Source organism: Panthera tigris, chromosome A1 (genome assembly GCF_018350195.1).
Source record: "Panthera tigris isolate Pti1 chromosome A1, P.tigris_Pti1_mat1.1, whole genome shotgun sequence".
Lineage (NCBI taxonomy): Eukaryota > Metazoa > Chordata > Mammalia > Carnivora > Felidae > Panthera > Panthera tigris.
This window is the reverse complement of record NC_056660.1, coordinates 200,892,038-200,917,401: the sequence shown is the minus strand read 5'-3', so window position 1 is coordinate 200,917,401 and position 25,364 is coordinate 200,892,038. Positions and strand designations below refer to the sequence as shown.

Sequence of the window (25,364 nt, the reverse complement as noted above, 5' to 3'; positions counted from 1 at the left end):
TGAGTATAATCTCTGGCAAGATCCCAGTCTTCTGTCACATAGTACTGCCAGATGAAGGGTTACCTTGATCGTCAATAATTTCATTTCTACATAGTATAGTTTCATTATCTAAGGAGATGAATTGTGGGGCAAATAAATTCATTGAGGTCATAGTGTATATTTCCCCCAGCTTGTTTGAGGCATCACTGGCATGGTTATTTTATCTTTTAATTCTTGGCATTTGATTCAGGGCCATGATTTCCAAAGCTGGTCTCTTGGCTGGGCTCCAACATCTGCCATTTGTTCCTGCGTTTTCTCCTCCCCGTTACATACCTCCCCACTGATCGTTGCTCATATTTTGCCACTACGGTAGCTTTTGAATCCAGTCTCCCTCTTCTTCAGTCTATCCTACATATTGCCAATCATAGCAGTTTTTTTCACAATACTCGTTTGGCCTCAAAATACTATTGTGCTTCATGGCACACTCTGTGATTCCATTTATATAATGTTCTTGAAATGACAAAATTATAGAGATGGAGAATTGATTAGTGGCTGCCTGGGGTTAAGGATGTTGAGGTGAAGGGAGATGGATTTGACTCTAATGAGGGTAGCACGAGGCAAATCCTTGAATGATTGAATAGTTCCGTAGCTTGATGTATGGTGGTACATGATGCAAATGTGATAAAATAACATAGAGCTATACTCCCTTTACCTAATGTTGATATCCTGCTTTTGATGTTGTACTGTATGTATATAACATGTCATTAATGTGGTAACCTGGATGAAGGCTACATGAGTTCTCTCAACTATCTGTGCAACTTCATATGAACCTATAATTATATAAAAATGAGAAGGAAAAAATACTGTTGTGCTTTAAAATGTTTAAGTTCCCATGTCTATCATATTCCTTGTTTTATATTCTTTGTTTCCTCCTGAATTAATCATTCAAAATCATCTCCCGATTTTTTGTCTACCTAAATCGTAGTTGACATTAACATAGTGTTTGTCTTTTATCAGGTTACCAAGAAATGCTTTTTGAATTGATTGATCAATTAAATATGCTTTATGAAAGAACCGTGTATCAGTATTTGGTCTCATTACAAACCATCTTGTTTTCCTTCTCACTTCCTTATTCATTTTTGTCTCTGCCTAATCTCTTTACAGGGACTAAGCAGCAGGCCAGGGATTTGATTGGTGGAGACTTGGGCTTGCCTAGAGGGGTTGCATTGCCTGTGGCCATAGTCACATTGCCCAAAGTCCAGTCACAAATTCTAAAAGGCAGTGGCTCATTGAGGGCTTACGACTTAGTTATAAGGGCTAGATGAGTCAGGAAACCCAGGATATGGACTAGGGTGAACCACAACCATCCATTCATTCAGATTTACTAAGACTAGTTTTATAGCACAGTGTATGATCTTTTCTGGTGAACGTTCCATCCATGTGTATCTGAAAGGAAAAGGATATTCTACAGTAATTAAAATCTATTTCGGATCTTCGGTCTTCAGTGATTTGGGTGGGGGGTGTCTAGTTCTATCAATTACTCAAATTGTGATTGTGGAGTTGTGCTTTTCTCCTTTTAATTCTGTCAAGTTTTGCCTCATGTATTTTGAAGTTCTGTTATTAGGTGCATACACATTTATGATTGTTGTGTCTTCATCCTGATGAATTGACCCTTTTATCATTATGATGATCTCTTTGTATCTTTGTCTTGAAGTCTTCATTATTAATTTAAACACGTGAGTCTTACGCTTACCATTTGCATTGGTATAACTTTTCCCTCCTTTACTTTGAATCTGTGCCTTTATATTTAACGTGGATCTCTTAAAGACAGCATAGAATTGGATCTTGCTTTTTCAAATCCATTCTGGCTGGCTTTGCCTTTTAGTCCGTTCACATTTAATGCAATACTTGCAATTGTTTTTTAAGGTTTGCTTGTTTGTTTGTTTGCTTGTTTGTTTCTTTGTTTTGTGGTTGTTCTAGAGATTACAGTGTATATCCTTAACTTTTCTTAGAAGTTATTGTTTAGGGTTAGTATTATCCCATTTTGAATAAGATAGAGGAACCTTGAAACTACATAAGAGCATTTAACCCCTCCCAGACATTATGCTATAATTGTCATGTGTATTACATTTACATATGTTATAAATCCCACAATGAAGTGTTAGAATTTTTACTTTAAACAAGTCATGTATTTTTAAAACAGTAAGAGAAGAATAGTCTTTTATATTTACAATTTCTGGTACTCTTCATTCTCTCTGGATATTTGATTTTCTGATATCATTCACCTGGAGAACTTTGGGATTTTTTCTGCCTTAGGTTTGCTGGCACAGATGTCCACAATTTTCTTTCATCTGTAAGTTTTTAAATTTATCTTCATTTTTAAAGATCCGTGGCCTGGATGTAGAATTCGGGGTTCATAGTTCTCCCCCAGCTTTTCATCATTCTAGTGTCCTCTGTCCTCTACAGTTTCTTATGAAACATTGATTCTTATTGTTTTCCTGTGTGTATAGTGTCAGTTTTTTCTCTTTAAAAATGTTTCCTTATATTTGGTTTTCAGCAGTTTGCCCACGTGCACCTGGATGTAGCTTTCTCTGCATGTAACCTGTTTGGGGTTTTCTGGGCTTCTTCAGTCTGTACATCAGTCTTTGAGTCAAACTGGGAAATTGCCAGCCCTTTTTTTTTTTTCCTGCAGTGTTTTCTCTCTCTTTACCTCCTGAAACTTTAGTTATACAAAATGTTTGCTCTTTTACTAGTGTCCAAAAGACCCTGATGATCTGTTTTTTCTTCTTTGGATTGGATTTTTCATTTTTACTTCCGTAAACATACTTATAATAACTTTTTTAACATCATTGTGGGCTGATTCCAGCACTTGGGTCAAACTTTCCCTTGAATATAGGTTAGATTTTCCTGTTTGTTCATATGTCAAGTAATTTGAATCTTACAGGATTCACTTTGTGAATGATACTTTGCAGAGATTCTGTTTTTTTGGTCCTTCAAAGAGAATTGATTTGTGTTAACAGGCAGTTAATTTGGCTGAACTTAAACTAAATTTTGACTTTTCTCTGGCAGGTGGCAGTTCCACCAATCTCTTCAGAAAGCTAATATTGAATATGTTCTGTGTGTCATGCAGTAAAATAGAGGACTGTGCTAAAAATAAAATAGACACGGACCCTAACCTCAAGAGACTCACAGTCTAGCTGATAGAGAGAGGAAAGTGGAGAAGTAATCGTGATAGCTTCTCATGTGTCATTGAGGTAATACCTGAAGGCAGTAGGGTTACTGGGGAAGGAGTTGTGAAATTGTTAAAATGCAATTTAAAAATTGTTTTTAAGGCAACCCAGTCCTCCTGAGGTCTGGAGATAGTTCGTTTATTCTATGTCGTGACGATGAGACATTGGCTGATGAACAACTATGAGTTACGCTGTCATCCTTTTGTTAAGTCTTTGAAGAAAAGGACATGTTTCAGAATCACAGCAGATTGTGGAGAAGCAGTATCAAAAACAAATGTTTAAATTCTGGACTGCCGTACCAAACAGAAAGAATACTTTATTTTGGGTTAAAAGAAGGTGACTTGATAAAATCTGAGCAGATGACACAAGTGATCATGGATTAGGGAATATTAGATATTGCTGAGATTAAAAAGACCTGTCTGTACTCAAAGTACCACTGTGGGAAGAACGATACTTCAAAAATCATTTCCAATCACAGAAAATATATCTCAAAACTCTGTAAGTTTCCGATGTCAAAAATCAAAATATTCTTTCTAATCTGTTTTGGATGTTAGTTGTTCATCTATAAAAATGAATGGGTAATATGACGGTTTTTATTTTGTAAAAACATATATTCCTTAGCAGTAACTTGAGCCTTTCTTTTCTCTTTTTTCCTGTTTTAACAGTGTATCCTATTCAGTACATGTATCTGAAGATTACCCAGGTATGCATTTTTTTTTCTTTCTGTTTTTATTACAAATACTTGTGTCGTGGTTTCTTTGAATATTTTTTTTTCTTTTGGAGATGGAAAATGTATATAAATATATCTGGGAGTGAAGCGTTGGCAGGGGAAGACTTAAAGATCCAGAAAAATTCTGTTGGTTGCCTGTGAAATACATGTCTTACCCTGAGATGCAGTCCAGAATCAAAATAGTTTCCTGATGAAAAATAGTTTACTTGAGCCCATGTATAGCTTCAGCCTATATATATTTTTCTCATTGCAAGTAAAAAAAAAAAAAGATTCTCTGAACTGGTTCAGTCATTGGCTTTGAAACATCATTTGAATCCTCATAATGTAAAAATAATAGGTAAGGATAGCAGCTAAAATAATAGGTAAAAATAATAGTAATAGCAAAAAATAGTCCTGTCTTCATTTCTCTAAGTATGTGTCTCATTAAACAATTCTGACAACGATCCTATGACATTGTTACCCTAGCATCCCTTTTTTCCTCATGAATGATGACACAGCTAGTAAGAGGAAGAGCTGGGTTTTGAACCCAGGAGTCCAGAGTCTGGACTGTACCACTGGACTAGGCCAGGTATCTTGTTTATGTAGTCTCACTGAGTGTCTGTTACTTGAAATATATTACTACGCCCACAAACACTTCTCCCTAGAAAACAGAATGTAAGACCACTGCAGATCCATTTTTCTATCAGTCAAACAAGGGTTTTTCTTCTAGGCCATGGTCAGTCCTGTTTTCTAGACACATGTAATCTCATCAGAGCCCAAGCTGTGTATGCCAACATTTTAGTCATGACAATTTTCAGATATGTAAACAAGATGTTTCTCTTTAGTATTTTCCTCACAAGTGATATCTATAATTTTATCTTGAATAAGAACATAAGTATTGTAGACTTAATGCAGAAAAAAATACAACTTGATTACTTTACCTCAGAGAAAAGAGTATAATGCAAGCATCTATTGTTTATCATATTTTGTAGCAAAGAACAGCAAATTTTTTTTTGATGTTTATTTATTTCTGAGACAGAGAGAGACAGTGCATGAGTGGGGAAGGGCAGAGAGAGAGGGAGACACAGAATCCAAAGCAGGCTCCAGGCTCCTAGCTGTACGCACAGAGCCTGATGCGGGGCTCGAACTCACAAACCGTGAGATCATGACCTGAGCCGAAGTCAGTCACTCAACCGACTGAGCCACCCAGGCACCCCAAAGAATAGCAAATTTTAACTGCCTGTATTTCATATATGTTTTACTCCAGCATTCAGACTTAATAAAATCAGGTGGTCACCAAACTAACTGTTGAGATCTGTCAGTGTCATAAATTAGAAACCTAATTTCAATTCTTATTCAAATCTAGCCATTTTATTCACATACTCGCATGATTTGGATCATATTTTTCTGTGTAAAATGACTAGATTGCTATAGGCAACTTTGATGATCCATACTTTGAGTACTTTTAAAAATGGTTAGTTCATAAGATAGTATGAAGATGTAAAACTTATTTCTTTAGCATTCATGCTAGTATTTTTTGTGGTTGTTTGCATCATGCATTTAATCTTTTATAAGATCAGATGTTACATTTAAAAATAATTTTGTGAGTCATAAACTCCAGTTTCAGTTATTTTGCTATGATCTCCATATATGTTAAGCATATTAGTCTTTAAAACTTTTGTACAGTTTTACAAGGGGAATTATTCATTATTAAAGAGATGGCCTATTTTTTTTAATAGTAGTATAAAAAGAGTTCTAAACAGATTTCATTGGAAGAAGGAACACAAGAAGTATTTACAAAGAAAAATTTTTTTGTAGATTTTGTAATCAGCTCTCTCCCTTATGGTATAGGATGTTTTTGATACTGAATGTTTGCTAAGTGTGTTAGGAAAATAAAAGCTCCAGTGTTGTGAATATTATAATTATTGTGCTTCTCATCTGAGGCAGCTCTTAGAGATGTCAGTCATGAGAGGACTTGAAGTCAGAGTGATAGAGGTAATGCCACAAATCAAAGCCACGTTGAAGACAGTAAGTGAATTATTCTGTAGCACAGGAAATAGGGCAGAAGATGCCCTTAGTAAACGAAGGGAGCCAAATGTTTAGCTCCCTCTTGTGGCCAAGAGGTATCACTGGCTTTTTCTCTCTGTGCGGGAGGTAGCCCCTTTAGGAAATGCAATATACAAAAATTGAAACTTAAAACACTAGTTATCATTTGTGCTTTTTAAAAATAAGTTCCTTTCTTGGAGAAAGTCTGTAGCGAATTTCCACTATAATTTCATTTCTAAAAATAAAAGGAGTGTAAATGAAACACAAGTTTTGGTGTGAGAGAGATTAATGCATTTTGGGGTAGAATTTTGAATTGGCTGATGTAACCAGTTCACTGTATACCAAGTATTTTCATACACATAATAGAATAGACTCTAAATGCTACTCTGTGTATAAGCAGAACAGAGGCTATCGTGACCATTTATAATTGAAGCAATGTGTCAAGAGAGGGTAAAGAGTATTTCCCAAGGACATGCAGTTTGGTGGTAAAACCAAGTCTGTAATTTAGTTCTGATTCCTGTCACTTGTATGAAAGAAGCAGTGGGAGTTATTTTTATGGAGTGTTCTTCAAAGTGAGTATTACTACATTAAAAAAAAAAATTCAAAGTGTTACTATGACAATATTTTACCCATTTTATTAAATTTTAATCTACATTTATTTGCATTAAAAGTTCAGTTAATACACTTGATTTCTCAGGTAGCTAATATTGCATACAAATTATGTTTGCTCTCCCTTTCCGGTATTCATCCTTGTGTCTTTTCTGCCATTACACTGCTAGAACTTCCAGAATAATTTTTAATGATGATTGTGAAAGTTGGCAGCTTTGTCCTTCTTTTCCAAAATTAGTGAGCGTGTTTCCATCTACTTTCAGAAAACTAGTTTTCTCGTTTTACCAAGTCTTTTTTTTTTTTTTTTTTTAAGAATGAGTTGTAAGTCTTGATCAAATTCTTGCTTAACATCTATTGAGGTATCACGTACGCTTTCTCCTTTTGAACAACAAGGTTGTTTAGCAGGCATCTTAATGTTGATCCGTAAGAACCGTATGCATCTTGCCATATATTTTGCTGTTAAAGAGTTGGCATTGCTGAAGAAATGCAGCTATTCTTTGGCATTTGCTAGAACATGCCAGCAAATCTCTCTGAGCCTGGCATCTCTTCAGGGATGGTTCTGGGGCAGTTGTTATTTTTCTGCCGTGATTATTGTCTGTTTTGTTTTTCTGTTTCTTAGTCACTTTTAAACATGAAAGCTCACTGTGTTGGTGAAATGTCCCAACTTCTGTAGCAAAAAGTTTTTTATCGTATTCGGCCTGTACATCTGAAAATCTGCCTCTTTGTGGATATTTCTCCTGTCTCGTACCTATTGTTTTACATTTGTTCTTGTCTTTTTCTCCTTTTGGTTTTTCTTCCCCAAAGTTTACTTATTGTAAAAATCAACTCAAACAGATAGCTTTTTATGTTGTTTTTGAAAATTTCTAAGTCTTGATAGTAATTACTATCAGTAATCGTGGTAGTACTTCATTAGTTCCTTCTGCTAATGTTCCTCAGTCTTTTCCCTTCCTACTTTCTCTGGATTATATGGTTGAATGATTAGCTCATCATCTAGCTTTGAAAATTTGGAACTTGCTTTGCCCTGTAGAAATATATGAGCATAATCCTCCAGATTCAGGATTATGGCACTTTGTTTATTTCCTTAGGAACAGATTTATCACTTCATAATTTTAATTTATTAAGTAACCTGTGCCACCTATTGAAATTCATGTCATAGTTTTGTTTTGTGTGAACAAAGAAGATCTTTATTGAGTATTAAGTATACTTTAAGTAACATGTTCATAAATGCAATGTTAAATGATATGTGGGCTTTTTTAAATGCAGCGAAGAAATAGAGCAACCTTCTGGTTTACTTGTGCTTCCTTATGGAATTTATACTGTAGACAGATTTTTGCTTTTTGAAGGCAAATATATTACAAGTCACAGATAATTGGCTCCACTGGAACAAAACAGCAGAATTTTTTCTCATCAGTTCCCACCTTTAATTAGGAGGCTCACCTACTGGTGGGTGTGAATTTTCTCATCCCTTTTTTATGTTTTACAACACATTGCGATTGTTGAGTGACAGCTTTTTAATATTAAAAAAAGCATAGCAAAGAACTGATGTCTGAATTCGGACAGTTTTACCACTTACTTGCCATGTGTAATTTTTTTTGTTTATTTATTTTTGAGAGACAGAGAGACAGAACGAGAAAGCAGGGGAGAGACAGAGAGAGGGAGACAGGACCTGAAGTGGGGGCTCTGCGTGACAGTAGAGAGCCGATATGGGGCTCGAACTCATGAACCATGAGATCAAGACCTGAGCCCAAGTTGGACACTCAACCGACTGTGCCACCCAGCTGCCCCTTAATTACTTAAATAATTTGGGCAAATTGTTTGATTTCTCTTAGCTTTGGCTTCCCCATCTTTAAAATAGAGATAATAGTTGATTGGTTTGAAGGTTGATATGAAGTGTATAAATATTATATAATTTAACACTCAGGGGAGATATCCAGATTATATTACAAAGCCAATATAATTATTATTATAATTGTATTATTTTTCTGAACGTACATAGTAATGAATAATGGAATGACTTGGCTTAAATTATGTTGCCTTTGAAATAGAATGGAAAAATAGTTTCACAGATGCTTTCTCATAGCTCTCTACCCATCTTGCCCCAGTTGTCCATGGAAGTCCCAGTAATGGCTTGCATAGTCTGGTAGGGCAGGGAAGAGAAAATAGTCACATTGTTAACAGCCTTTAATAACGATCTATAGGTCCCTACAAAACTTACACGTTAAGGAACCTAGCTGTCCTCGGAATTTTCGGGGGGCAAAAAAAAAAAAAAATTGGCACCTCTGGAGTCAAGTGGGAGAATTCCAGAGAAGGAATTTGAGTTTGAAAACATTCTATTCAGTCACTGACTCATTCTGTTACCTTAAATGCATTCCTTATCCTTTTTATGTCCTACTTTCTCATGTCTAAACAAAGATGATTTTATTATTACAGATGTCAAAATAGTTTGAGGAAGGTTTAGAAATGATTATTTAAAGAACAGCGAAAAGAGAAAACAGAATTCATTCATACAGCTGGGACGATCCTCAAAGAGCATCTGCAGACCTTCACTTTAGAACTAAAGCAACCATGGGTTAGTTAAAAGGGATCAATAGCTAGTTGGTAGTTGGGTCTAGATTTTATGTGCTTTGTCTACTGTCCTACATTTCTGTTTTTCACTCAGGTATATATATCTCTTTGATCGGGCCTATGATGTCGTAATGATGATTTAATAGATATTGGCATGAAACCTGAAAACATTTTGGCTTGGGTAAATTTAGCCAGAAACAGAAATTGAAAGTGTTCAAATGCCTAAACACTAATCAAGATACAAACTGGTAAAAAAAAAAAAAAATCTCTTAGAAAATGATGTGTTTGACTGCATAATCCTGTCTTAAAGCATTATGCAACGTGTGTTCATTCGTTCAATTCAAATTACATTCTCTTGAATCAAAGCTGACTGCCTTGTAGTGTCAACACCACGTAAGCCATTGGATCCATTAGATTGAGTTATTCACTTCCTTGTTTTCATAAACAGAATGCCCTAATTTACTTTCCTCTTAAAGATTTAGTAAAATGCTCCCGTCCATGACACTGAGATACTGCATGATACTGTGTGCACTTTGTGGATTTTTGGGGATCTCCCCTTCTAGGTGGTGGTTTAGCTATTACTTTTTTCCTTTAATGCTCATTTTTATTTTTAATACTCCTTTTCGCCGTAAGTTTGCTTCAAGGAATACATTATCTACAGGGAAAAACTAATTGAGTTGATTCAGTAGCAAATAACTTTGAATCAGTAACCCTCTGAATGAGGGTTTAAGAAATTGAAATACTGGCTTTAATAGAGGGGTTTACTCTTCACCTCAGAGTATGAGGTTATTGACAGAAGAGACTCCAGATAAATGGTCAAAGTCTCAACCAATGTGATGAAACAGTAATTAAAACAAATTTATATTAAACCTGTTTGTTAATCTGTGGTCCCACTTGATAAACACAAAAATCTCACACCCTCCTCAATGCTACTTGAAAGTGAAACAAGGCAAAATTTGTAATTAAAACAAAGTAATGAGGCAAACCTGTTTTGTTTCAAATCTAATCCACATTCCTCTCCTCTCACCTTCCAGAATTATTAGTAAAGCCTTATGTCTATTGAGAGTCTTTGAGACTATGCTGTGAACACATCACTCTCGACTCACTGCACTCAAGGTCTAAACACAGTGCAGATGTTTCTTTGCAAATAAAGTAGTGACTTTGATATCTATCAGTTAAAGATCGTGTTCTCACTGTACTGACACAATATTATGAAAACTTGGCTCAAGATCTTTTATCGTGTATTCAGTCAGTTGTCAGAATGCTCATTTCCTTTTGCAGAAATTGATAACAGGTTTCTATTATTTGTTGGGAATATTTTACACTTTTTATATTTTATACAGTGTCAATGAGAGTATTATAGGACCATAATTAATGAATTGGTGAAGCGTTTGGTAACGAACAGCGATCTCACAGATGCCCAGTAATTGTCAATGAACGAAGTAGAATAAATGGCTGTGTGTTATATTATATGCACAAAGATCTGTATTTTTAGGGAAAAATCCTAAATTTATTAAAATATTTTTTTCTGGAGAAAACAAATAATGAAGAAAAAAGCTGTGGAATAATTTAATGTTTTCTGTGCATTCAACTTGCTTAGTATTATTTAATGAAATTAATTTATGGAAGAAGAAGAATTGTGAGACTTAATATCATTTAGAAATATACATTAGAGTAATATGGAGGTATGATTTTCAACCAAGGCTTTGGTTCAGTTTTTTTAATGACTTGATATTGAATTTTTTTATTGTACCAAATGTTCTTGTTTTAGCTTTCTCCCAGTATCTGCTTCCTGTTTGGGGAACAGTCCCTATCCGCAGTCTGTATTTCTCTAGGAGACACAAGTGTCTTTGAAGAGGCCATTTAAAATTAAATCACATGTAAATCTGTGATAAATCATGTATACTTAATTTTTTCTGAGATTAACCAGAGCAGTAGTATGTGCTTCCTGAGTGATGGAAGCGATGTGGATATAATTTAACTTTTTTTAATAAAGGCTTTGTTTTTTTTGGTTACCATGCCTTTAATTGTCCATATTTCTTTGCAGATAATACGTATGTGTCAAGTTCAGAAAATGATGAAGACGTATTAGTTACTACGGAGCCAATTCCGATAATTTTCCACCGGATAGCAACAGGTAATAGGAATATACTGTTTTTTTAAACTCTAGATTAATGTTTTCTTGGCTATAGGTAGCTTTATTTACTTATTTTTGTTCTTTTAGCCCATGTAACAGATATTTATCTCCAGCATCTATAAATCTGGTGTCCCATACAAATTTTCTGTTCTAACTTGCATTAGTTTGTTTTTCAACAGTTTTTTAAACACATAAATTTACACTACTTTAAAAAAGCCCTGTTTAAATGCATTGTGTTGATATTTGCTCTTATGAAAATATTCCATGCATAATGACACTGGTAGACAAAATGAATATTTAAAAAGCTTACTTAAGGCAATGTAGATCCCATGAAATACATAAACGAGAGCTGAAGGGGTCTGTGTAGTGGCACTTTGGTTTGACCGTATTTTGATGGGCAATGAAAAAATCAGAATAGCTTATGTATCATGTAACTTCCTAACATAATATAATTATAAAACATTCCTTAATCTTTTGGCAAAGAGAGAATCACCTGAGGCGTGTTTTTATACTGAAACTTATAAATATTTGATAAATAGCCTGCTGAAAACTAAAGTGATGTTTTATAAATGATGTTTTATAACTTTCTTTCAGAATTAAGGAAGACAAATGACATTAACTGTTGCTTATCCATAAAATCAAAATTACAGAAGGAAAATGGAGAGGTATGAAGATTACATTTCATATTTTATACTTTATTCAAAACAGAATACATTTTAAACTTACCTTGTATTTATAGTTAATATCATTGCTATTTAGGTTAAGACTGTAGGGGCGCCTGGGTGGCTCAGTCGGTTGAACTTCGGACTTCGGCTCAGGTCATGATCTCACGGTCCGTGAGTTCGAGCCCTGCATTGGGCTCTTTGCTGACAGCTTGGAGTTGGAGCCTGCTTCGGATTCTGTGTCTCCCTCTCTCTCTGCCCTTCCCCCATTCATGTTCTGTCTCTCTCTGTCTGAAAAATAAATTAACATTTAAAAAAATTAAAAAAAAAAAGACTGCATATAGTGTATGAAGCACAGGCTTGTGGCCAAGAGACTTAAGTATAGGGAAGGGTAGTGACCTAGAATTAACCCTGAGAAGGAAGCTGCCTTTAACAGAAAGAATGTCTGGCTTAAATCTAAATCAAGTGCACACAAAGCTTAACTTATTCTCTGTATTTGGTCAAGTAATGTAGTTGACTGAGGAGCATCTTCTGTAACTTACAGTTCTAACAGCTGCATGTGGAACCCTTACCATTTCATTTGTAAAAGGTGATCTCTTTACCTAAGGTAGCAAAGAGAATGGGTATATAGTCTTATTATTAGTGGCCAATGTTAAAACAACATCAACGACAAATTCCTGCTACCCCTTCCTCACCTTTAAAAAATCTGCTAGAATCAGTCAATAAACACTGGGGTGTTAAAAAAAACAAGATGAGTGCAACAGGACTGACAATTTTTTGCTTTTCAAACTACGCACCCAGAACAAACTCCCCCCCCCCCCCCCCGCCCCGCCCCTTAGTATTGTATCGTTCCCTCTACTCTCCTTCATCCACAGCGAGAACCACAGATTTAGCAATACTGGCCCCCAAACCCAAATCTGTTAGCATTTTATAAAACCCAAATTCCCTTTTGTTGGTTTTTCATTTTCCTTAAGAATTTGAAATTTGGTCTAGAAATTTAGAAACGATTCCAAAACATTGGGTTGATAGATTCCTGTGTCTAATGGGATTTGCCTTTCTCCTAATTATTTTAACAGAGCCTGCCGGGTATGGGAATATCATCATTAGTTACTTTAGGTAAAATTTTACTGTTTGAACTTCAGACACAAAGCATATGTGGTTCCATTAATTAGAAACTTAGACTTCAAGTTCAAGCATATTTAATTAAACATCCTTTTGAAATCTGAAATCTAAAGTAAATAATTTCTGTATGTAGAAAGTTCTCTTCATAATGTAATTCATATTTATTTTCATAATTTGATTTTTATATTATTGGAGTTCGAGTGTCTTTTATTTCATACCATTATGTAGAGTTGGCAGTGGAAGTGAGCACGGTCAGGGATAAATAAATAATGCTGAGGAACTTTTTTTTTTTTAATGTTTATTTTTGAGGGAGAGGGAGAGAGAGAGAGAGAGACAGAGCATGAATGGGGCAGGGGCAGAGAGAGAGAGACACACACAGAATCTGAAGCAGGCTCCAGGCTGTCAGCACAGGGCCCGATGCACGGCTCGAACTTGAAAACCACGAGATCACGACCTGATCCAAACTCTGAGTCTTAACTGACTGAGCCACCCAGTCGCCCCAGGGCTGAGGAACTTTTTAGTAAACAATTGAATCAGTATGAACTCAGAAACTACTAGATCATGACCTGAGCCGAACTCTGAGTCTTAACTGACAGAGCCACCCAGGCGCCCCAATGCTGAGGAACTTTTTAATAACCAATTGAATCAGTATGAACTTGTCAGATGTTTTTATCAGAACAAAACCAAAGTTGTAGTTGATGACACATAGTTTTATGTAAACATCAAATAGTAAATTGTACAACTCAAAATCAATGAAATAGAACTTTTAAAAAAGATGTACAATAAAGCTTACTACACTGACAAAACTGTCTCTTACTGCCTTTTGTTTTTGGCTTGTACTACACCACACACGTTTTTTATATAAAATCCGTGTGATAAGCAAGCACAAGACCTATCTATTATGGCCACTTGCTACTTTCTTTTCAAAAGAAGGTAAGCTAATCTGACCATTAAAATTCTTTTCTTAATCTGTTATTTAAGGAGTCAAGACAAAATAGTACGGTGGAAGAAGATTCCGAAGGTGATAATGATTCTGAAGAATTTTATTATGGAGGACAGGTAAGCACATCAGACCCGTCAAATACCCACTCGCAGAGTTCGCAGTAGCCCTTACGCCCTAGTGAAAATCTGTGCTTGTGATCTGAGAGACCTGTGTGTTAGTTCTTGAGCTAACTTGGAAACCTATATAATTTCTCCGTTTCTCATTTCTACATATTTTCAGAAATCAAGATTACTTTTGCAACTCTTTGACTGTAATCACTCACACTGAAGTTGTCTTGCTTCATCACTGAGATTTTGCAGGCAGCAGCATTGTATCATAAAATAAAAGTTTTTTGACTTTTATATTTCTTAAGCATAATGGGTTCAGTCATTATTTTGAAATGATGACACTTCTAACAAAAGCATGGATGGATGGTTAGTTTTAAATAGATGATTAACCTTTATCAATGTTGATGGTCCCTCATTACTGAGCATCCTTAATGTTTGTATTCATTGTCTTTTCCTCTTACACTGTTGTAAAGTGTTTGTTGAAACATGTTGATGAAGAAACATCATAATTTATATATATATGAGAATGGCATAGCCGCATATATAAAAGAATTCACTATTTTTCCAGGATCATGTTAAAATTTTAAACCGTGGAGTTGCTTTTAGGATTTGGCTATGTAAGGCATCTTGTTCTGTTTCTGTAAACTTTTTTAAAAAATTATTTTTAAGTTTATTTATTTTGAGAGAGAGAGAGAGAGATTGAGCTAGTGGGGGAAGGGCAGAGAGAGAGAGAGGGAGATCGAGAATCCCAAGCAGGCTCCATCTCACAGACCATGAGATAATGACCTGAGCCAAAACCAGGGGTCAGACCCTTAACTGACTGAGCCACCCAGGTGCTCCATGTTTCTGTAAATTCCTTGATCAAAAAGCTTTGTTATGTTTCTTTGGTTTTTTTAATTAAAAAAAGTGTTTTTTTAATGTTTATTCATTTTTTAAGAGAGAGAGAGAGAGCTCTCTTGTGAGCAGGGGAGGGCCAGAGAGAGAGGAAGACACAGAATTTGAAGCAGGCTCCAGGCTCCGAGCTGTCAGCACAGAGCCTGATGCGGGACTCAAACCTATGAACTGTGAGATCATGACCTGAGCCGAAATTGGACACTTAATTGACTGAGCCACCCTGGCACCCCTTGATCAAATAGCTTTGTAACTTGGATAGTGTAATGGGAAGGTAGTATGTTAGAGTGGTATTTTAAAGCCAAATTTATTATTGTGTAGAAGAATGCAAGTCAGTTTACTTTTCTGGAATCAAAAACCAGTAATTTATCAATGGAGCATAAACAAGGCTGCAGAGGCGTGAACATATACATACAACTGGGCTTCTTCTCTCCAAGAATGCCCGTCCAGCAATGGGATACTTTTCCTAATGATTCTCTAACCAGTGTTGCACTTCAACATTATGCAAAATAATCCTTCCAGTTTGGATTTTTGTTTACACAGCTAGTATTTGCAGAGGGGAAGTAAATGCTTTTTCTCAGTATAGATATTCAGTCTAGAAGTTTTCAGATTATCTGCCAGCCACTACTTCATTCTTTTTAACATTGATCTTTTCCCCATATCAAGGTAGTCTAATTTTCCTTTCAAGCATACTAAGTTATACTAGACATAGGTGAACCTATGAACTTTAGCGAATATACTGCTGTATTCTCTGTATTTTTCAGTGAGAAATGTCTATGGCACAACCTGCAGGGTAACACCTGTCCAAGAGATGGTTTGTATTTGATTCTTTTGATTCTCTTCACCATCCCTAAGTCATTTCTAAACCATCCCTTTCCATCAGGTGAACTATGATGGGGAACTGCACAAGCACCCACAGCTTGAAGCTGATTTGTCAGCAGTGAGAGAGATATATGGGCCACATGCAGTTTCTCTCAGGTAAATAAATACCTCTCGTGAATAAAAATTGAAACAATTTGGTAAGCCAGTCATTGGGATTTTTCTGTTGCATTGTTTAAGTGGAAGTATTCTTGGGCTTAATTATATTTGAAAGTTCTGAGGACATTCTGCTGTGTTTTTACTTACACAAGATAGTATGTTTATGGCTGTAAGGATTTTTGTTTTGGGTACATGTGGTTTAAGGGTACATTGATGCATTAAAAAATTAGTTAATTTGGAGAGTTAGTTCGATAAAATATCAGTCTTAAATAGTGTCGTAATCAAATCCTGTAATAGATTTAGCCAGCTGGGTCCGTGCTGTTAATCATAAATCAAGGGCACATGCACGTGAACAATAAAAGTCAATAATGCATTAACGACTGAGGTCCAGAGATGACACTGTGATGTGATCTGACCCCAAAAAAAGAAAGGAAAAAAGGGACATAAATTTGCCGAGTGTTTGTTTGAATGACAATGTAGTTTATCTTTCAGTTACTTAATATATAATTTGGTGATAAATTTTGGACCATTATTTATTGCTTTTAATTATTCAGAAGACCCCACTATCTTTACTTTTTTTTTTCTCCTTCATTTGAAAAAGAAACTCTTTCCTGCCACTATCTTAGTTTCCCTCCATGAATCAGATCAGATTATTTCAGATTCTTTCTCTTTGCCTAAAGAGCAGCCTTCAACTTTGCAGTGGAATTCCAGAGCCCTATCCCAGCCTGCCCTGGGTTCCCACCTTGCCCACCCAAACCACAAATGCCCCCATCCTCCAGTTCTCTGTGATCCCTCTTGACCCTGGGCATTTATCTGAACTTGTTTCTTACCAAGAAGTGCTTCACTCTCAACCCCACTGCTGTTGTTATTCAAGCCACAGTCCAAAGGCCACCTACTCCTTGAGCCTTCTTTGAATCTCCACTGCAGGTTAGTTGTTCTTTCCTTCAGACTCCCATCACATTTGGCTCTATCCTCATTTATTATACTTCTCATATCCTGTCATTATTGCTTTACTTCCCCTCCTCATCCTAACTTATGTGACTTCTGGGACAGTGCAGTTGGTTTTTAAAGTTTATTTATTTTGAGAGAGAGAGTGTATGCGCCGGTGCATGGGAGGTGGGGGGGGGGGTGGAGAGAGAGAATCCCAAGCAGGCTCCTTGCTGTCGGCTCTGAGTTTGGCCCAGGGCTCGATCCCACAAACCGTGAAGTCATGACCTGAGCCGAAACCAAGAGTCAGACACTCAACCGACTAAGCCACCCAGGTGCCCCTGGGACAGCGCACTTTTTGTTATTCGCTTTATTTTGTTTTGTTTTGGTTTTTAACCATGCTTGTATTTTGGTACTTAATATAGCCCAGGGGACTATGTGAAATATGGGCTGATGATTCTTGATCAGTTCCAGTGACATCCATGAAAGATGTTCACATTATCTGGTTGCATTCTCTTCCATGGACATACCCAGATTTGGAGAGAGCAAACAAATACTTTAAGTTGGAAAGTACCACACAACTAAAATTTATAATTGTCAAGTGTTTCATTTTAACTTCAGAAACAAACTCACCACCACCTGCAGCCTAAATAAGCTGGGGTTGTATGCACAGATCCACTCTTTCCCACTCCCAGAGCTCTGGTAGGTTGCAGTTGAGTGAGAATGATTGGGATTATATTTGGAAAAGCAAATATTTGCAATTTTCAAGGTTTTAGCAAATGAGCTGCAATTATATCTCAGTTGATCTCTGCTATGGCTCCAGGCTAGGGAATGTGGATATTCAGTAAGTGTGTTAGAACGAATAAATGAAGAAGGCATTAGGGATTTAATCAAAAAATAATCCAAAACAATGACTAATTTTTTAACTTGAGTCAGAATTTGCTTAACAGCTTAAAACTTTGATCACAGTGATTTAATCCCCTCCCCCACTAAAAAAATGGATACAATTAATCATAGAATTCAACATGCAATTCGACTTCTTTTCATTTGAAATACGTATTTTGGGGGAGGATTACCTTAGCACATGTTGATTGCTCATATAGTGAAGGATTTTTTAAATACATATTTCCATGCTGTCTAAGCTCTAACTATACTGTTATGTGTGTGTGTGTGTGTATATATATATATATATATATGTGTGTGTGTGTGTGTGTGTGTGTGTGTGTATATATGTGAATTTGTTTGTTTCTTCAGCAAGAATTTATTAAGTACCAATGATCATCTCTATTAGTATTTTCCATTATTAATAAAATTATTGATAATTTATCAACTCTTGAAATTGGATAAATATTTGGAATTTCATTCAAATGAAATATCTAAAGTCACAGGGTTTGATTTTGTTTCCCTCTTCCGTATTTCACTTACAAGTTTTGATTCAATTTGAATCTTCATGCATATAAGCCATGTTCCTGCCTGCTGTAGACTTACTCTATCTACAGAGGATGTTTCCCGAATATATAACCTCCCAGAGGCCTCATGGTATAAAGTATGAATCACAGCAGGACTAGTCTGATTTACTTGAAATAAATACGAATGAATTTACTGTGTAGGATGAAATACTAAGGCTTGGGCACATGGCAAAGGCAGTAGTTAGGCATAAGGTCCTGGAATCTTCTTCCTTGCAAAGTTCTTAGTCTGTTGAAAACAGACTGTTCTAATTAGCTGTTCTTTTACTTAATTGAGGTTTATAAGAACTTAATGGAGTTTGAAGAACAAAAGTACCTCTATATACATAATAGGCTATTTGGTGTCGTTTTTTTTTTATGTGACACCTAATGAGAAAGGCAGCTAACCACATCTAAGTTCTCTTCAAGAGATGGAAATAACTAGGATTGCTTCACTTGAGACAAAACCTCTTAAAGTCAGTTGAAGGAGGATACAGAAACAGAAACTAATGACCAGTTTATTACTTAAGTAATTTCTGCTGTACATGGTCATATCATTCAAAAGCAGAATCCTGGCTATATCAAACTGTGATTCTAAACACTGGTGACAATTCCAATCCATAGGCTCTTGTATTGGAAGTGAGTTAGGTCTCTGGGAAAAGCACGAAAAACGATTAGTTTATCAGCCTGAATGAACATGTCTCATCTTGAATAATTCAGCAAAATGAAGATATATTTATGTTTTTCATTATAAATTTTCTCCTATAGTCCTGTATTTACAAAAAAAAAAAAAAGGATTTGATCAGTGCCATCTGAAAACACTTTGAGATTAATATTTTTAGAAAGGTGAAGCGAATTACAAGTCACAAAATTCTCATTTAGTCAGGAATGAAATGATTCTGACAATTTGCTTAGGGCGCTTCAAACTTCCAGCCCCTGTGAAATAACCTTTGCTTTATAATTATACCATCTTCTGCTTTAAAAGGTGAAGCCACAGGAGTAATATAAAACCTTTTAAAAATAAAATCTTTTGATTGTGCCTGATGCTTAATGAAGGTTGGAAGATTGCAAGACTGTGACTCTTCTGTGTTTTGATTACTTTCTGGGGATGGACAGTTGTAACAGGGCCTTTGGGAATTGAGCTTCTAGAGGACAGGGCATTCTGAGGAGTTTTTAAGGTTTGAGGTGATGACACTACAGTATTCAGGCTCACATACCTCCTTAAGGGAAAAAGAGGGAGACAGAGAAAGGAGGGAGAGGGGGAGGGAAGGGGAAAAAAACCCCACATAAATTGGTACAGACCACTTTCTCTGGGTTTATGTATTTCCGTTTGTAGTGACCAGTAAGACCACTTACTGATCTGGTTCCTGCCCTCCGGCATGTGGCAGAATTTTATTTCCCTGCCCCTTTTAATACTACGTGTGGGCACAGCTAGTTTTGGCTAGTGAAGTGTGAGCAGAGGTACCAAAGCAGGGTTTCCTGTTTCCCCCCTGACTCCATCACTCCGGGCTCCTTGGTGACCACAGTGAAGTAGCATCTCCTCTCCGCCCTCTGGTTCCATAGTAACTATGTAGTGTGAGTGAGATACACATCTTTTTTTGCATTAAACCACTGCCATTTGAAGAAGTTTGTTACTACAACATACTTAACCTACGTTGAAGTACGTCATTCATCAAAAGGTCTGGCGGGGACGTTTGCAGTGTCCTTTCCAGAATGTTAATTCTCCCAGCCCCACCTCTAGAGCCTTCAGAAAAATGGTCTGACTGAAAAGCAGGGAAAGTGATGACAGGAGGCACATAGAAGAAACAAAGAGGAGAGTATTTTCCAAAAACGCTGGCCATAATCTAGATGAAAAGCTTCAGAATGTCACCTCCCAGACAGTCACTTGTACTTTCTTCAAGCAAAACCAAGATTTTTTTAAGCTGAGGGGGAGTTGTAGCAACTGTAACCTCTTACACACTATCACTTTATATGGGCTTCCTTTTTTAATCTGGAGCTAGTTTTTAAATTCTCTCAGTCCTGTTGCCTTTTAGAGAAACTTCAGAACACTTTGGATACGATCTTGCAAATGCTTTCATCTGCCAGATTTCTTTCTGACTACTGAGTTTGCATATTTCTTGGCCCATTCACAAACATCTCTCCCACACTGAGCAAAAAACACACATTGAGTAGGCATGCGGAGACAGACATGCAAGCTGTTGAGTTTCAGATGTCATAAGAAGGTGTATGTTTCTTCACAAAATATGTTGCTTCTCAAAATATAACTGACCAGTCATTGGCTACAAGAATTAACTAAATAGTGATAGAGTTTTATTTCCCAAGGACCTGTGGTAAAGTTTCGTGTATGCATGTGTACATGTAATTCCCTTGACAGCTAAAAAGGGAAGGTTAAGATATCTAGAATATATTTTGATAACCTGCACAATCACTAATTTTGATCAAATAGTATTATAAAACATCACGACAGTATAATGAATAAGCTATATATAGTTTTACAGAGAATGAAGGACCAGCATAGACGGTCTGACATTTAATATATTGATTATGTAATGTATGTTGTATCTCATTAAAAAGGAGGCTGTCTTGGTTAGTTCCATTAAAAAATAAAAGGGCGAATTGCCAAGATTTCATGTAGTGCCCTCAAAAATACACATTCATAGAAAAATATATTTCATACATATGTTCTTAAATGAACTGTCACGTGTTAAGTACCTAACATCAAATGACCAGATTTCTGCCCAAAGAGTAGCTCAGAGGTCTGAAAAAAATTGTGGAATAGTCCTTTCTCAGTTCCAGGGTGTAACAACTACATCAGATCATTTCTGTGTTGTTCCCTTTATCTTGAAAAAGTATTCAGGTTCAATTTGATGTGATCTTTTCACAGTGAATAAATATAGGCAGTACATGAAATTATTTTGAGTTATTATAAACCCAATACAGCATTCAGGACACAATCAGATATCTGGCTTCACAATTCAAGTTGCATTCGTATTTCAGGCTTTTGACTTGATTCTGCATTTGCTATTCATGAGATCCGGGGCAACTGAAAGTTATTCAGATATAGAAGCAATCCTGATGACTGGGTCGCTGCATCTGGACAAACTGTAATCACGCTTTGTCATCTCACAGCGGGAAATGTGAAATTACTGGCATTATATAAAGAGGGCATCACAACGGAAATTGGTTTGCATATATGCAGAGCTGTTGTGAATTCTCTGAAGTGTGGCATAAAAACAAAAAGCGTAACTATTTACAGATCTACACCTGCAGAATCCACTTAATTGCAAACCTTTAATGCCTCTGCCTCCTTAGAATTCTGTGTTTGTGCTCTGTGGTGGTGAGGGGAAAGCACTTGTAAACCTTTATTTCCTTCTTTTTGTTGTTGTTGAAATAAATTGATAGTATTAGACATTGGGAAGATACTAACCACAAAAGTATGGAAGAAATCATATAAAGAATATTTTAAAATTCACATATTAAAAGTTTTAAAAGAATACATGCCACTGTCTCATCATAACTGTGTGATAAATTCTGCTGAAGTCTGGAAAACTCTGAAGAAAGAAGCTGTGGGTAAGGTTCTTCCTGGTGTTTGTTGTCTGTGATTCCCTTCTCTGCCTCTGAGTGCACCAGAGTCTTACCATTGTAACTAAATCCAGACAGAAGTTATTCTCCCTTGTGAAGATGGCAATGATGAGAGGAAACAAATGCCTGGTGATGATGAGGATGTGGGAAATGGTCACTGTGATAGCCTGCTGTGATTGCAGATGGCCATAACTTTTTAAAATAGTAATTAAATAACATACACAGTTAGTGTGTATAGTACTAAAAAACACATATACTTAACATATATAGTTAAATAGTATATATAGTTAGTATGTTAAATAACATACATAGTTAGATATATATATAGTTATATATATATTGTCATACATAGTGTATGTATATATAATTGCATAGTTTTCTATGCAATTGTATTCTGTTTTCTATTCTATTCTATATAGTTATTATATATATAGTTCTATTTGAATATACTTCTATTATTTATTTCACCCAGTAATTCTAGAAATTATTCTATGAGAATACAGATGCACATAGATTTTTATCTAGAGACTTTTTTTATCCATATTTATAGTGTAAAAAACATCAACAGCAACCGAATAATTGTATTTATACAAATACACCCATTTTTTTTTATAATTTTGAAGAGGATTTTATCATATAGAAAAACACTCATTTTAGAAGAAGTGATAGAGAAGGACAAAAATTTTTGTATACCACATTATCCTTGTACATATATTTCCATATATATATCTTTATGGAATGAGATGTAAAAATAACTGTCTCTGAGTCGTAGTATGACACATTGCTTTTTGTTTGTTTTTCTGTTTCTGGCATTTTATGAAATGAGCCTATACTACCTTTATAATCAGAAAAAATAGATATGTTTTTAGAAAACATAACATTTCTTACAAAATAAGTTTTACCCACAATCTATAGTTAACATGTAAATACTTGTTTTCTTTTCTTTTTTTACTTTTTTGGTATTTCGATTTTACTTAAAAACATTTTTTCATTTTGATGTATTTTTGGTAATCTGCTTGCTCCAAATAGTCCATTTTGGAACATTTCCCTCAGGGTAGGAAATATTTTTATATCAACTTCTTGAATATTGGGTAAAAAGATTGTTTTAATCATACCAGTGTGCTATAGTTTATTTCTTTCCTTATTATTCAATATTCATTTCTTACCCCAATTTCTGCACCTAACAAATATCCTCCTGGGCAAAGGTTCCCACATATTTGTTACAATTTTTACCCCACTTAAACATCTATTGAACATCATTAATAATTGATCCTCATCATTACATTTAGTGGTTCTTCCTTTTAACTTACCTAACAAAAGGTACTGGACTTTTATGTTTATGAATAATTTGCTGATGTTTAGGGTCCGCAAATTATGACCACTGGGTCAAGGGTCCTGTTTTTGAATAGCCTGTGAGCCATAGATAGTGTTTGCTTTTTAAAAGGTTTAAAGAAGAACAAAAACAAAGATGAATATGTGACAGAGATCAGAAAAGGCCTGAAAACTAAAATACTGTCATGACCTTTGCACAGAAACTTTACTGACCCCTGAACCAGAGGCATTAAAGAGATGGTTTATTTCCTTGGTCCTTATTCTTTTAAAAAAAAATTTTTTTTTAATGTTTATTTATTTTTGAGACAGAGAGAGACAGAGCATGAACAGGGGAGGGGCAGAGAGAGAGGGAGACACAGAATCTGAAATGGGCTCCAGGCTCTGAGCTGTCAGCACAGAGCCCGACGTGGGGCTCGAACTCACAGACCGTGAGATTATGACCTGAGCCGAAGTCGGATGCTTAACCGACTGAGCCACCCAGGTGCCCCTCCTTGGTCCTTATTCTTGCCATAGTGTCTGTGTAATTTCATAAATAAATGGGTAGATCTTTGTATCTAAATGTGCATGTCAAATCATGTCCTAATTTGCATAAGGTTATATTCTTATCCTTTATGAATAACACAGATGTTTTGATCCATGCAATGTTTTTGAAAAATTAATTCCTATGTGAATCATTTTTATCCCTTTTGTTCTTTATGTAATCTAAAAATATTATATGAAAGAACAAAAAGTATAATTTCATAAACAATGAAAACGTGGTCAGGGTTTTGATATATTTTTAAGGGGGCAGTGGAGAAACTACAGAGGCTAAGTTTTTATATTGTAATATGCTGCTTTTTGTGTGTCACAGACATCAAACATCACAAACCCCTTTGATTCCTTTATCCGTCAAATTACAAAAAAACATTTAATCATTAAAGACGTCTTCTCTGAACCCCATACAAGTGCCACAGTTGTGTATTATGTTAGCTTTACTTGAATATATAATACACAGAAATTGTCATTGAGTACTTACTGTGTGCCAGATACTATACACAGCTTTGAAATTGGACATGAATTCAATGCCTGACTTCCCCACTGACTCCTTATCTGCTCCTTGGTATCTGATTTCAAGACTCTAAACCTCAATGTCTTCATTTACCAATGAGGATAATAATCGTATCCTTGTCATAAGGCTTTGAGGACCTAATGAGAACATCCATTAATAATTGACTTGGTTTCCAACAGAGTGATAGTGTACTGAATATTGAACTGATTAATCACCTGCATAAATAAATAGAATATATGTGTTTAAATCTTGGCTATCTACAAAGTGATGATGGGTAAGTTAGGGACTCAGTTAATGCATATAGGAGTTAGAGGTGGTAGGTAGTATCTATAGTGCGCTATGATCACATGTAGGTAAAATCCTTAGGTTAATTTCTGGCACATAAGTGCTTAATGTTTATCATTTCAGTTATCTGTATAATTCTATCCCGCACTGGTATAACCTTTGTGACTTTGTAATTTTATAAAAATATAAAAAATACAGATACGTGTATAGAGAGAACATGGAAAAACTATTGTTTTTATATTCTTTAATTAACTTTAAAAAACTCTGCTGGTTTCCGCACTACCTGGGCTGGAGAAAACGTAGTTTTCAGAATGTCTTCATGTGGCACATACTATTGTTACTTGCTTTAATTTTGACGTATCAGACTTTTAGAGCTGCCTGTCAGAACGTAATGACATATAAGTGGCAGAACACCTGGGTCCGTTTCAGAACCACTGATGTTTAGCATGGAAGGAAAAAATCGTGGACATGCTGTTGTGACAGTAAATTATTTCCCCACCCCTTCAGAAACTCCTTTTTGAAGTGCCTTCGAAGCAGCTCTTCAGAGAGCACAATGAAAACCAAGTGGTCATATGAGAAGATTGCTTAATTTGCCACAGAGAAATGGGGATGTTTGAACTTATGAAGCAAACAATTCTTGAATTTATGTATGCAAGTGTTTGTACATATAAATAGAAAGAGGTCTAGATGGTATAAATAGTCACAGAAGACAGCAGTCCCACTCCATGGAGTTAGTTATTTCGTGTCCCCGGTCACTTCTGAGCTGT

At 35.7% G+C, this 25,364-nt stretch overlaps 1 protein-coding gene across 1 annotated transcript in view; it reads left to right on the top strand.

Moving 5' to 3' along the window:
• The window catches only part of PARP8 (poly(ADP-ribose) polymerase family member 8), a 175,591-nt gene that overhangs the window by 94,893 nt on the left and 55,334 nt on the right, over nt 1-25,364 (top strand). Inside the window, exons 4-8 of the mRNA XM_007076652.3 lie at nt 3,875-3,912; nt 11,186-11,275; nt 11,870-11,940; nt 14,041-14,118; nt 15,884-15,978. Coding sequence (XP_007076714.1) covers nt 3,875-3,912; nt 11,186-11,275; nt 11,870-11,940; nt 14,041-14,118; nt 15,884-15,978 — 372 coding nt within the window. The remainder of the gene's footprint in view (nt 1-3,874; nt 3,913-11,185; nt 11,276-11,869; nt 11,941-14,040; nt 14,119-15,883; nt 15,979-25,364) is intronic.